Source organism: Micropterus salmoides, unplaced genomic scaffold, assembly GCF_014851395.1.
Source record: "Micropterus salmoides isolate LMB-PRFRI ecotype aquatic unplaced genomic scaffold, ASM1485139v1 Ms_hic_scaffold_1, whole genome shotgun sequence".
NCBI classification, from domain to species: Eukaryota; Metazoa; Chordata; class Actinopteri; order Centrarchiformes; family Centrarchidae; genus Micropterus; species Micropterus salmoides.
Genome location: NW_024040040.1, coordinates 53,849,627 through 53,864,520, shown reverse-complemented (window position 1 = coordinate 53,864,520; position 14,894 = coordinate 53,849,627). Strand labels below are relative to the sequence as shown.

General features: G+C 40.1%; 1 protein-coding gene and 1 pseudogene across 1 annotated transcript in view; both read right to left on the bottom strand.

Moving 5' to 3' along the window:
• Nucleotides 1-5,208: 5,208 nt before the first annotated feature.
• The window catches only part of LOC119913727 (protein NLRC3-like), a 68,826-nt gene continuing 59,140 nt past the window's right edge, over nucleotides 5,209-14,894 (bottom strand). Inside the window, exons 10-15 of the mRNA XM_038732938.1 lie at nucleotides 14,213-14,268; nucleotides 11,980-12,194; nucleotides 10,158-10,423; nucleotides 9,531-9,644; nucleotides 9,301-9,442; nucleotides 5,209-6,844 (exon numbers count right to left, since the gene is read on the bottom strand). Coding sequence (XP_038588866.1) covers nucleotides 6,699-6,844; nucleotides 9,301-9,442; nucleotides 9,531-9,644; nucleotides 10,158-10,423; nucleotides 11,980-12,194; nucleotides 14,213-14,268 — 939 coding nt within the window. The 3' untranslated portion in view covers nucleotides 5,209-6,698. The remainder of the gene's footprint in view (nucleotides 6,845-9,300; nucleotides 9,443-9,530; nucleotides 9,645-10,157; nucleotides 10,424-11,979; nucleotides 12,195-14,212; nucleotides 14,269-14,894) is intronic.
• On the bottom strand, nucleotides 6,876-8,259 carry LOC119905530 (annotated as a pseudogene).

Sequence of the window (14,894 nt, the reverse complement as noted above, 5' to 3'; positions counted from 1 at the left end):
GAGAGAGGTTTGTTTTGTCATAGTTTAGAAATCTTTACAGGGGACACAGTTTTTTTCAATTGCTAAGATGCAATGGTCAAAACTGAAGCCACTTTTTTCAAAACTCTTCACACAGTCTGCATTACCAACATGTATCCTGGCCAAACAGTTTATATCACCTTCAAAAGTTACTCCAACCACCAGAACACTTCATACAAGCCTCAAAATAAACCCGTTCAGCCAAAACACTGGAAACAATTCTAACTCAGAAAGCATACATTTTCACTCATAACACACTGACCTACAAAACACTAACAACATTCCATTACGGTAAATTTGATGAACTTTTATCTTTTTAAATTTATCATATAAATAAGTATTTCATATAGAATACAGTTGTTCTCAGTCACTTTGGTACATTTCTCAGATCAGAATTTAAATTCTACTTGTTCAACCGCCACATCATCTGGTCACTTGTGCACATCATATGTAAAAGCAATTTTTGTCTTTTGAGAAATTTCAAATTTTTTGACACATTTATGCAAATGATGATGATTTATTTCAATAGGTAGGATATTAGAATTAAATTGTTATTTCCAAACGGCGAAGGCAGAATGCTGGATTCAAAAAAAGGAACAAAGGTGCTTTAAAACTACTCTTCTAGGGCTGGGGCAGTGGCTATAATATTGGAACGGGATAGCCACTACACAATTGTCTGCATTTTCGTACATTATCAATTGCTTACTGTAAGTCATGTTGATCACAATGTATTATACTGTTTGTCTGTTGAATAGTCTGAAGCTTGATTGACTACGCACGTAGTAATAATAATCTTAATTTGTAGAGCACTTTTCAAAAACAAGTTACAAAGTGCTTTAACAAGTGTAAAGACAATAATACCCAAAAGACAATAACACAAAAACAATACAAGATAAAAGCAAGAAAACATTGAAAAGACTAAAACACACGTTTAAGATAAATATAAAATTAGTAAAATAGAATAACCGACCTGATTTCCTCGGGCAGGCTGTTCCGGAGCCTCGGGGCCCTGACAGCAAACGCTCTGTCCCCTTTAGTTTTCAGTCGAGACTCTGGAACAGACAACAGACCTCTGCCCGAGGATCTCAAGGTACGTGCTGGTGTGTATGGGACTAAAAGTCAGAAATATAACAAGGCGAGAGGCCATGAAGATCTTTAAAAGTGATCAATAGAATTTTAAAGTCAATTCTAAAACATACTGGGAGCCAGTGTAATGAAGCTAAAATAGGAGTAATGTGGTCATATTTCTTTGTTCTGGACAGTCTGGAGTCGATCAATAGATTTTTGTGTTAAACAGGGAAAAGGCCGTTGCAGTAATCCAGGCGTGATGAGATGAAGGCGTGTAAAATGGTCTCGGTGTCCTTAAAAGTTAACATAGATCGAATTTTTGCTATATTTCTAAGTTGATAAAAACATGATTGAACAAGCTTTGTGGTGTGCTGCTCGAAATTTAAATTACTATCAAACCAAACACCAAGGTTCTTTGCACAGGCTAATGTGATTTACTAGGGAAGCAGCAGATGGCAGTATTTGATTTGCCATCTGCTGAGACCCGATGACCAGGATTTCTGTTTTGTCTGACTTAAGCTGGAGGAAATTATTTGACATCCATTTTTTACTTCACAAAGGTCGATAAGTGAACTCAGCATTCAAGGGTCTTTGGATCTGACGGGCAAGTATATTTGTGTGTCATCAGCATAAATATGAAAAGAAATGCCATGTTTATGGATAATATGTCCAAGGAGAAGCAGATACAAGGAAAACAAAGAGGCACACCATATTTAACAGGACAGAATGAGGAGACATAGTTGTTTACAGACACGCAGAACTTCCTATTTGACAGGTAGGATGAAAACCATTCTAGGGCAGTACCAGTGATCCCCACCCAGTGCCTCAGTCTGTCTAACATGATGTTGTGATCAATGGTGTCAAAAGCAGCGCTAAGGTCCAGGAGTACCAGGACTGAGCACATACCTTCATCAGCAGACATTAAAAGGTCATTGGTGACTTTAAGCAGGGCAGTCTCAGTGCTGTGGTACTTCCCAAAACCAGACTGAAACTTTTCAAATAATATTTTATTTTCCAGTACAGTGAGCAGCTGTTTGGACACAATTCTTTCTATGATCTTTGCAATAAAAGGCAGTTTTGAAATTGGTCTAAAATTTTGTGGGAGGGAGGGATCTAAACCAGGTTTCTTTAGAAGTGGGTTCACGCAAAACAAAAAAACTGAGATCAAATGGAACAACAGAATCCATTACTTTCAGTAAAAACAGGTATTACATCAAGTGGGCTGGAGGACACTCTCATTTGTGATACTGTTTTAAAAGCTCAGACAAGTGATGGGATAAAACTGGTTAAAACTCTCTTGTTGCTGGTGAGGAACCTCTGAGTAAGAGGCCGTGGGGGTAATAGAGGCTCTGATTGACACCACCTTATTGGTAAAATAAGATAAAAACAATTCAGTCATCATTACTTCCAGCTGAGGCACAAGGAGGGGTTGGGTTTACCAGCTGATCCACAGTCTTAAACAGAAACCTGGGATTGTGTTTATGTGTAGTAATGAGTTCAGAAAAATAGTGTGTTCTCGCACCTTAACCATGTTATTGTAGTTAATTAATAAATCCTTCAGACTGAGGTAATGGACTTGGAGACTGGATTTTTTCCATCTGCGCTCTGCTTTCCTGCATTCCCTTTTTAGGCTGCGAATGCTGTCATTTATCCAGGGTTGCTTACTAGCTTTAGACGTAGGCCTAACCTTTAGAGGAGCAGTAATATTTAGTGACGACAAGCAGATATGATTGAAGTGATCGACCAGATTGTTGGTGTTGGAATCAGACTTTGGCTCTGAAAGAATGCGCAAAACTTTGAAACACTTTGTTCATTAAAGAGCGAGAACACACGGAGCTTGGTGAGGCGGCATGAGTAACAGGAGAATCGCAGCTAAAAACAATACATTGTGGTCAGATATGGTCATGTCCACTAATTCCACAGAGGAAATGCTGACACCCAGGGTAAAAACCAAGTCCAGTGTTGACCAGTTATGTGTTTGCCCTTTGACATGTTGTTTGAAGTTAAAAGAAGTGGCCATATTTAAAAAGTCAGTTTTAACATTGGTGGGGTCATCAACATGAATATTAAAATTCTTCTTCTTAAAGTTCTGATAAAAATCGGTTTTGGGGGGGGGTAAATTATAACAAATATGATAGTTTTCAGCCCTCCAAGTTTAAGAGTGAGAACTTCAAAGGAGTTAAATTCATCACAGCATACTTGATGACATTTAAAATTTTTCTATACACGCTCACTAACCCACCACACCACTAAAAATCATATTGAGGCGGACACAGTTCAGCTAGCTGGCTATAGTCATTCATTTACAACCATGATTCAGTTAAAAACATAAAATCTAGATTTGCAGACAAGATAAAATCAATTAAGATAAAAGTCTTACTTGACAGAGATCTCGCATTAAGCCATTTAAATGACTTTGTTTTGGTGCAGTTGTCCTAATCCTTTTATTCCTAATCCTAGGATTTCTGTGTGGGATGTGCACATTTCGGTTTACTGGTCTATGCGTATAGAAGTCTTTGGAACAGCGCTGGGAGCAGACGGCTTTACATGCCAGCAGGTGGAGACAGTTGTGGCAGTGAGGCAGAGATCTGTTCAGTGAGCGGTGGTGTGTCCAGGTGTGCTGCATGAATGATTAGTCATTCACGTAAGTCCTGAGGGGAGGACCGCACCACATGCTGTATGTGAGAAGGTAACATTTCTGAGCCCTGTTTGTTTGGGTGAAGTCCGTCTGTCTTAAAAAGAGACATTCTTTGCCAGAAAATATTAAAATTATCCACATAACACACACCGTGAGCCCTGCAGGCGGACTGGAGCCAGTCGTGGAGGCCAAGGAGTCTACTGAAGCGGCCAGCACCGCGACCAACTGTGGGAATGGGACCAGAGATAAAAACGGACTTTCCACACTGATTTAAAAAGTTAGAAAGACGGATAAAATCAGATTTTGTTAGCTCAGACTGAAGCGCTGAAGAGCTGTGTCATTTGTTCCCACATGGACTATCACTCTTGTGATGGAGGACGGGAGCGATGGCATCAGGTCCTGGCGTTATTTTTTTTTTAAATGTCAGCCGTGGTGGCACCGGGGAAGCAGTGAGTGGTAGCGTTAAAGAAACAGATTTTTTTGGTTATGGAGTCACCAACATATCAAAACATATCACACTACCAGCCTTGCACAGTGGATTACCTGCTAAAGCCTGTAACTTGCTCAAAATCTTTGGTCTATCTCTCAAAAATAAATCTTTACATTTATGAAAATGTCAGTGCATCAGAAGGACTTATCTTTCTGATGCCCTGACATGTAATTGTTTATGAACAAGATAGTCAAAATGTTTAGTCATGTTGTCAGTATAACAGTGTATTCTGGAAGTATTTTCTGATGTAAACTATGTCAAAACTATAAAGTTTTGAAGACAGTAGCCGTGTTTCCATCTAATTGTCATGTGAATTTTAAGCGAACTTTTGAAATGTCGCAAAAAAGAAAAACAAAGACATTGCGAAATGTGTGTATCCATGAGCTGGTTTGGAGTGAATAAACCAGGCTACAGCAAGCGTAGTTATGTCAGTAATTACACCTGGCTGTAATAAAAAAACACCATGAGACTGTTTTACAGTAAATGTACTGTAGAAATGTTAAGACCCCTTAGGCTGACATTGCTATCTGTCAGACCACAGATTCTTATCTACATCACAACAGATATCTTTATCAATTTAGGATACATTTACAAAAAAAAGTATAATATACATGTATAGAAAATATGCATATGTATAATCCATTGTGATCAACCTGACATTAGCAATTGATAATGTATGAAACAGCAGCATAAACAGCATTTATGTCACTGATTTTACCCCCAAAACATCCATTGATGTTAAAGAGGTCATTATGCTCATTTTCAGGTTCAAACTCTTAGCTTCGGTTCAGCTGTACATGTTCCCTTACCAGCTTAGCAACATGGACTGGAGCAAGAGTTTCAGAGTGGTGAGTTATCTGTAACAAAAGTATCTGACATTCATAAAGTTTTTACTGATCTCTGTCTCTACATCACAGTAACAACTTTATGTCCATTGACTGCCTGGAGGGTAGCTAGTGTTTGGAAGGGAGAGGAGGTGTGTGTGCGCTGCAGCTCACTGTTTTTCCACCGGTGTTTTTATTGACTTAAATACAACAGAACACAACTTAACACTTGAGTCCAGAAGACGAACCATGAACCGTGATGCTGTCAGGACTAGATGAAGGCCGGGGAACCAGAGGAAACATACAAAGTAAAAGGGATTTTAGAAAACAAGAAAGAGAGAAATGTTATTTTAAGGAAACCCAGATTTCCATAAAACTAATTCATGCTGAGTGTTTTTGTGTCTAAACAAGATGGATCTTCAACATTTCTTTAAATCTATAAAGTTCTAAATTTATTGAATGTTTCAACTTTACTGTTCCAGAAAAAAAAAAGTCTGGAGGGACACTGAACATTAAACACAAAATACATAAATACATGATACATATGACAAAAACATGTAAAACAAACACTAAAACCCACCACACAAGCTCACACAAAAACATCCATCAAGAGACGACTTTTCAGATAACCTACAGTACATCAGACCGCCATCATAACCATCATTATCACCATCATTATCAGTGGTTATAAAAAATCATCTGTATCAATCTGTCCAGCATATAATCCTTTCTGTTCTTATGACCTCAATTACACTCAAACAGGATGAAAGCTCATGAGGACAGACAGGAAGTAGATGTGTGTTCAGAACAGATCAGCAGAAAAAACACATTTACACAATAGACTAATAGACTAGATTTAAAACCGCACATGTCGAGCAGTTTGTGTCATTTTGATTTCAAAACAGTTTTTAGTTTTGCAGTTTAAATGTTCTACAATAGTTGCTGTGGCATTAATTGCCAAATGGAAAAGTTTAAAATGACTGACAGCAGCCTCTCTAATCAAAAATGTAAATCATTAAGTAAAGTTATCTATCTCTGGGACAATAAAAGTCTAAATCTGAAGGAAACACTCATACATGAATAAATAAAGAAATATATAAGTTTTCATGAACACTGTTTTCCTCCTCTGACAGGGAACACAGTGGCAGTCTGTAACCAAACAACAGATAATGATGCACGTCATATTTATTTGACATCTGCTGCAGTAAGTTTCTTTGGCTGAACACTGCATCTACTGTCCTCAGTGCTGCTGTGGACAGCACATCTGGAAACCCCTGTCAGCTTGAAATGTTTTGTTGCTGTGCTCAGTCTTGCCAACTTCCATGTTGAATTTATAATCATTAGCACCTGTTTAATCATACACCTGACAGTGTGCCTAAAAAGTCCCTCACTGTGAAACTTTACCTTAAAGAACTGATCCTGTTTGAAGGCAAAGGGTGATCACACCAAATAATGATTTGATATAGATGTTTCATTTACAGAGTCTCAGTTCTACTTCAGCTCAGTTTCAGATTTCTGGAAAGGTGTGGATCCAACATCCTGAAGTCCTCAATCAGAGCTGAACTGGCTTGTGTTCCTTTGTTTCGAACCATGTCAATCACCGCTCGAGCCCTGTCAGCCCTGGTTCTGGCTCTGGCTGAATCCATTTCTTCTTGATTTATTATGCCCCGTTGCAAAAGTGATCCAGCAGCTGATTTAAAACAGGTTCAGACACTGAACCTACAAACTGTGACCGAACTGATGTCAACCTGCTCCGTGGTGAGCCACTCTGAGGCCTTGGTGGATTCTCTTCACGTACAGCCGGATCTAAAGGTCAAGCAGAACAAAGACTTGTTCAGTAAGACCTCTGACTGTGTGTTTGGGCAAAATGCAAAGCCAATTATTCCAAATTTATGTCAAAATTGACAAATTCTCCAAATGCAGCCTGATGCAAAGAAATTAATTCAGGCTGATCCTGAAGCTTGATAAACATACAGAGAGGAAATAGGAGAGAAATAAAGAAGTAGAGTTTCTGCAGAGTTCAGAGATCATTCAGAGGCTGAACTAAAAACACAAACTTAGTTGTGGCATCTGTTGCTAGCTAGCTCACAACTAACAATGAACACAGTCTATGCTGTGGTTTTCTGTCTGATCACAAGTTTATTGGGACAGCTCCAGTGATCTGTTGAATATCTGAGTGAAGATGGGGGCCAGCTGGTCAGCCCAGATTTTTTTGTGGTCAGGAGCCTTCCTAATCTTCTGTCTCTGGAAGACAGATCATGAATGCAGGTGAGGGGTCGGAGAAGGAGGATGAGAGCGTGGCAGTTGGGGACGGTAACTGAAGATGGTGTTTGAGTTGGGGAGAGGTGTGACTGTGGGCTTCTCAAACCTACAATAGAAACCATTCAGCTCGTCAGCCAGTCGTTTAGTACCAGCAGTTTTGGGGGATAGTCTCCTGTAGTTAGTGAGTGTCCGCAGGCCTTCCCACACTGACGCAGGGTTGCTGGCCGTGAAGCTGTTTCCTAGCTTTTCAGCGTAACATCTCTTTGCTGCTTTGACCTCTTTAGTCAGAGTGTTCCTGGCCTGATGTCCAGGACTCTGTTCCTACTTCTAAAGGCCCCCTCTTTGGTCTGACAAAGCTGCCTGAGTTTCACTGAGTGAAAACCCCGCTGTCTCAGTTTAACCAGTGCGCCGGCTCGCCTTCCCCTTCGGCGTCTCCAAAGGACCACAAAGAGAGCTCCTCCAACTACACACGCCACCCTGAGCGATGGTCACTCTGCCCAGCAGCTTGAGCTCCTCATCATTGCGGACGGCCAGCAGCAGGTGATGGGGGATGATCCTGGTCTTGTTGTCGTGGGCAGCATTTCCAGCCAGCCCAGGATTTCAGCGGTCAGGTACTCCAGCACCGCCGGCGGGTAGACGGGGGCTCCGGCACCGACACGCTCCGCATAGTTGCTTTTGCGCAGCAGCCTGTGAACACGGACGACAGGGAACTGGAGCCCGGCATGGGAGGAGCAGGTCTTTGCCTTAGCTCTGGCTTTTCCACCGGTTTTTCCTCCTCCAGACAGACATCGCTAGATCTTTCTAGAGTCGGTACTCAAAAAAAATGTCAAGGGAGAGGGAAGGTGGATATTTGTTCTCTGCATTTTACCCATCCTGTTTAGGAGCAATGGGCTGCCATCGTACGGTGCCAGGGAAGCAGTGTGGGGTTCAGGGTCTTGCTCAAGTGGTACCTTCAGCATGGGTCGTGCTGAACTACATCCGCAACCCACCGGTTTCCAAGCAAAGTCCTAACAGACTGAGCTAATGCTGCCCCAAAGCAAGGTCCATAAAGACATGGATGAGCGAGTTTGGTGTGGAGAACTTGACTGGCCTACACAGAGTCCTGACCTAAACACCTTTGGGATGAATTAGAGCGTAGACTGCGAGCCAGGCCTTTCTCGTCCAACATCTGTGCCTGACCTTAAAAATGCACTTTCAGAAGAATGGTCAAAATTCCCAAACACACTCCTAAACCTTGGATAGCCTTCCCTGAAGAGTTGAAGTTGTTATAGCTGCAAAGGGTAGGCCAAGACAATATTAAACACTACGGATCAAAAATGGGATGTCATTAACCTTCATGTGCATGTAAAGGCAGGTGACCTACAACTTTTGGCTATAGAGTGTATGCTCAACACACTTAGAGGTCTGGACCGAGGTATACCAACACGGTTTCACACAGAAAGTTTACAGTGACTTTTTGCAGCTTCTTGTTCTTGAGCGTGAACCAGAACAGGAAGCTGTAGCCAGAGAGATAAACAAGCTAAAAGTCACTATAAAGATCTGTGAAGGCGAGAAAGTGCAGATTCAGCTGATGACTCGGTACCAGAGAAACCAACACACTGTCACCCCATACATTGTGTTTTATAGCATGTTCTTTCCCCAGGTATTTACCCCATTGATGCCATATGTGCTATTAGCCCTTACTAGTATGTATTGTCAGTTGTAGATCTTGTGCTGTATTAATGCTTTGTTGATGCTGTATGTTGTTTTTCAAATGTAAGTCGCTTTGTATAAAAGCATCTGCCAACTGAGAAAATGTAAATGTATACATACTGGCCCTGAAGCTTCATGACCAACAAGAATGTTTAAAACTGGTTTAAAGTGGACTGCAGCATGATGAATGCAGACTGAGGAACGCTCTGAGGAAGAGTAAGAATAAAAGCACCACAGCTCAATCAATAACTGTTACTGTATTCTGTTGCATCAGGTGGAGGGATGCTGCAGGTGGATGAAGACTTTACCTGTCAGATCAACTTCATACTCCCAGACCTCTGTCTCTCTTTGGTCTTGGACCGTTAAATTCACTTCTTGTGTGTTTGTAGGCAGGCGGATCTCAAACGTTGGGTGGTAATTTGGTCCAAAGTCCAGATAAAATTGTGCTGTCTGAAAAACAAAATATCAAAACTTCCATAGCATCACAAGTAAACCAAATGTAATTGTTTCAGCAGAGACTTTTATTCCAAAAACTCACCTTAGGCTGTATTTTGATGGCCTGAGGACAGTGAACGGTGTAACTTTCATCTTTGATGAGTTGACATTTGGAAGGAGCCTCGATGTTCTCACAATGTTGCTGACGTTTGCTCACCTTACAAGAAATCAGATGATTTTAACATTTAAATTAAAGGGTTTATTCTCAGAAGGGTCAATTTAATCTCATTACAGACGTATCAGTCTCAGCTGATTTATAGATTGTTAAAAAACAATATATACCAGTACAATGGGGCTGCAACTAACCATTATTTTCATTATCGATTAATCTGCTGATTATATTCTCCTTTAATTGTTATTATTAACACAATAGTTGCAAATTAATTTTCTGTCAATCGATTAATCGTCCCACTTGTTTTAGATCTACAGCACATAAAACTGTCTTTAGGGTTGGGCAGTGGATTTTGTTCCCCATCACTTCTGTTGAAAGTACTTCAGGAAGTGATCCGTTAGTGTCCAGTATGAACAGGAGGAATCATTACAGAAAGAACAGGCTGTTCAGTGTCCAAATAGACACCTGACTTGTTTTCGGACAAACTGAAAAATTGTAAACTTGTCCTCTCAGACAGGTCAGAGAAGTCTGGATTGATAGCTGTAAGATGAAGATTACCTCCTCCAGATGAATGTTACTCGGCAGGAGAAACAATTTGAGTTTTTGCCTCTGTGTTTCTGTGTTTGGTGGTCCGAGGAACAGCAGAACTTGGCTGTAAACTGGTTTTGTCCACAATCTCTTAATGGTATCCCAGACTAGGCCAAAGGCAGAGAGGTTAGGGACTCTGACAACCACATGAGTGTCAGTAATCTCCAGCGGGTCGAGGATGCTCATTCCATCATCAGTGATGTGGACGACAGACAGCAGACCATCAGGCAGTAGAGCTGTGAAAACACAGAGCGTTAAACTTTTGTTTTACTGATATCAACCTACCTCAGTATAATGTTAGTCCTATTGTATTTCCAGGAAGATTAAAACTGTTGGCCAGGTTGAGCAATTTATTGAACTGACAGCGTTGGTGGATGGGAAGCCAGTGAGGGATTGTCCCCGTGTTGCTGTTTTCCATCAGTCTGGGCTTCTGTGTGGACTAGAGAGGATAAACTGGGGGAACTAACCATTCCAAAAACCTGGAGATTAAAAAAGGTTTTTAGTATATTTATGATCCCTTGATGATATATCCTGATGACTTGGGTGACCTGAACTTCTCTCTTGCTCCCACTTGACAAAATTCCTACTTGGATCAACAAAAATAAAAAAATTGTGGGCCTATTAGCATGAAGTGCACTAAGGAAAATACTGAATCACTGAAGTTTATAGTTAAGTTTGTAGCCCAGCTATCGCTGTTAATGTTCTGACAGCAGCTAAAGCATCTTGAACTTAATGAAGCAGCTCAAAAAGATGGTGTCCATCCCCGCACCTTTAAAGTCTGTAGCAACCAGTTATTCTCAGTGCTTCACACCATCTTATCATTGTCCCTATCGTCAAAGATTCCAGTGACATGGGAAAACATCTTTCCTTATACTAATTCCCCCCAAAAGTAACGTGTCCTGTAGGGCCCTTAGTAACCTTCGGCCCAAAGCCCTGACTTCTCATATCATGAAATGTTTTCAAAGGGTTATCCTAGGTCAACTCTTTGAACAAGTGTTGGCCGTTCAACATCGCTTTGCACTTTACATATAGGAAGGGTGTAGGAGTAGACCTTTAATCAAATGCCAATTCAGTCAGGATTATTTGTTTTGACTTTTCTAGTGCTTTTAATACTATTCAACCACACACTTTATCCCATAAATTAATTCATTTTGAATTACACAACACCACAATTTGCCTGGATTTTAGATTGCCACTTCATCCCCAGTTTGTCAGATTTGATAAAGTATCTGACATTATTAAACAGGGCACGGTTTTATCCCCTTTTTTATTCACTCTCTAAACTGTTCACTACAGGTATGGCCCACAGTTCTGCCACCCTGTCCGGCCTGTTGACAAATATATAATTAAATAACTAAGAATGAATACAAAGGAGTACATTAAAACTCGTGTTCAAGCAAAAACTGTCTGGCCATGGTATTATGCTTCTCATACTGCATACCAGGCTGCGGGGTGGGAAAAAATTTCATTATGTCTGGTTCATCCACAAAGGATGCAGCACACCAGCAACCTGCCCTCTGCAGATCATGCATTTCATGGTGAAGTTACACTGGGAATCTGGAGGAAAACCCATGATGGAGCAAATAAAAACAAGTTAATTGATTAAGTAAAGTGACCCCTAGTGGCACCTGGAATACGTTCTGATCAGGCAGTCAGTCCCTTCACTGTCTCAGCAGTGAAGAAAGTAAAAAATGTAAAATAAAAAGCCACAAAGTGTTCAGCTGCACTGTTGTTCAGACTGTTACAACAGGTAAATTATCCTCTCCACTCACAAAGCACATTAAGTCCTCACCATCCTTTGTTTCACAGTGTGGCAGGTGGAGCTGACAGACAGCGTTCTCAGGACACTTGATACTGAACAGCAGCCCTGCAGCCGTCTTGCCGGCTGATTGGAGGAGGCTCTCATCCCATTGGACAGTCCGGTACAGCAGCTCCGCCTCCTGAGCCACAACAAACACCAGTCCAGTCAAAGCACACTGGAACACACCTGGACCAGGACACCTGAACCTGTAGGACACAGGGTGGCAGAAGATTTCGGCCTGTTGGTCACATGATCTATTGATTTAAGCCTTTAGTGATGGGAAAAGTGGCTCTTTTGACAATCTTGAAACTTCAAATCTTGTTCATTAAAATCAACTAATATTTGAATCTTTGTTCATTTGCACTAGGCTGGTTATTGTGTGTGCAGTTCTCAAACACGGAAGGCTACCTTGCTTGCATTAATTGACAAAGCATAATGCATTCTCATAATGCATTCTCTATCATCATTCTATAAAGCCCCATGGGGCCACAACCAAATTTACACCATGTAAAAATCACAGACATATGTTGTCAATATTTAATCACCACTACTTCGGGGAAATCTATCCATTTTCACAGTCTTTCCTGAGTAAGATAGATAGAGATAATTACTATCATACCTCTAAAGTGCTCATTCATACAGTAGCCTAATGTTCCTATCCATGACTAAAATCCATATATTACCATCAGATTTGTGGGGAATATATTGAAGTAATAAGCTTGACACACTAGATGAATAAACACTTATTAAAATTCAACCAATTTAATAATAATCTGAATAAAGCCACCACGTTCTTAAAAGAAATCTAGCACAGAGAGAGTAACAAAGAAATAAAGACATTATTTAAATGCTGCATTCTCTGGTGGACCTGGATCAGCTGTTAGCCAACGCTAACGTTGCTATGTGGCTGTGTTTTAATGTTTTAATGACCGGGTCTGTTTATTTTGGAGAGGAGACGACCTCGGAGGTAATTTGGCTCCTGATAGAACCCTGTCAGGGCACTGAAGTGGAGCGGACCCAGAACAACTCTCATCAGCTGTAAATACTAGCAGGACTAAAGTTACGGTACAGCTGTTTTAAAACTATAGCACAACATTACTGCACTGTAATAATGTTATCCTTTATTAAATGTCAAATAATTAAGTAAATAGATATACAGTATAATGTCACTCCAGTGACTGTTACCTGTAGTTTTATTTCTGGAAAAATGTGGCAGTTCTAGCAATCGGTCCTCTCATTTCTCCCTAATTCATCACTTCTAAATATTCTCTAACATCACTTATAGCAGTTAATGCTGCCCATTGCTAAATTAGCCACAAAGCTAATGTGGTGTTCATCAGTGGAGGAGCAACGTTAAACTATAGAGTTCAACTAATTCTAAATATATCAGCATCCCACTTGTTCATAGTTACAGTCAGCATGTCAGAAATGATTAACACAGAGGGGACGTGAATAAATGTGAGCTGAACATTGTTTCCTGCCTAACAAAGTTATCTAGCTCCTCTTTGTTGACGTTGTAGATGTAAAATGTTGTAGTTCTAGTATAACGATAAATAAAATCTCAAAGTTGCAGGTCCTCGTTGTAGACAGTGATGTAGTATTAGATGCATTCAACAGCAGGTCACTGTATCACAGACTGCATGTTTAAGACAAAGGGGTTGAGAAAGGGTTACTTGTATCTTTGGATAGAATTGATGATGGTGGTGAAATAAATGTGCTGCATTGCTTAAAAAGACAGTTGATCTCAAATGCCGTATGTTTGAAAATAACTAATTTATCAGTACATTAAATAAAAACTGTTACCTTGCTGTTGTGAATGTTCACACTGGCAGCAGGTGGAGGGAAAAGCTGTCCAGCATAAAGAGGGATGATCAAGAAATCATTTGAATATGAAGATAACAAAACATATGACAGAAAAAAGTGCTGAGAGCACGCCTACTTTCTCACCCTCCACACAGCTGACCAATCACTCACTCACTCAGAATGTCGGTTTCCGAAAGTTAAGTTAAAGAGATTGTCCTACCCAGGGGTTTCTGAAGCTTTTTGAACATCATACGAGTAGTTCTGCTGAATTTTAGTGGTGCCTTATGAGCTAAACTCTACTGAAAAGTTTGAACTTATAGTTAAAGTGTAGGTGCTGGGAGGAAGTGAAGAATGGGTTAAAGTGTAATAACTGAAAGCAGTTGATTAGGTTGAAGTATTCTGAATCTTCTGATTTGGTTACCTGTATGAAGTCTTTCCAGACTCAGTCAGTAGTTCAGGTGTGAAACTTAACTTCTCCTAAAATTGAAAAACAGTACAAAATTAGTTACAAAACACATTGAAATTTGTAGCATGACAGGATCCTCACTGCTTCACTTTTAACTACAGAATCTTACAAAAATGAGTGCACCTCTCACATTTTTGCAAATGTTTGATTATATCTTTTCATGTGACAATACTGAAGAAAAGACACTTTGCTACAATGTAAAGAAGTGAATGTACAGCTTGTATAACAGTGTCAATTTGCTGTACCCTCAAAATAACTCATTGTAAAATCTCTATATTTGGTTCACAGGAGTGAACATCACCATGGTACATCGATAAGAATGCAGAAGGGACAAATTGTTCCGTTTAAGCCATTTATTGCCACCATTCACACATGAAGAGCAACAGGAGATGATGAGGCTTGGTTGTTATGGATTTCAACAAAATGTTAAAGAAACACACAAGCATTACCATACAGTAAAGCAATGTATAACATAACACTTAAAAACTAGGCTCCTAACAAACAATAAACATTCGTACTCTAACCAAAAATTACCACTATGGAAATTATAAAGTACTACATAACAAACATTCATTTAACAATTATATATAAGAAAATCATCATGGTCTAAGTTAGGTTATACTGTTTTCTGCCTTTC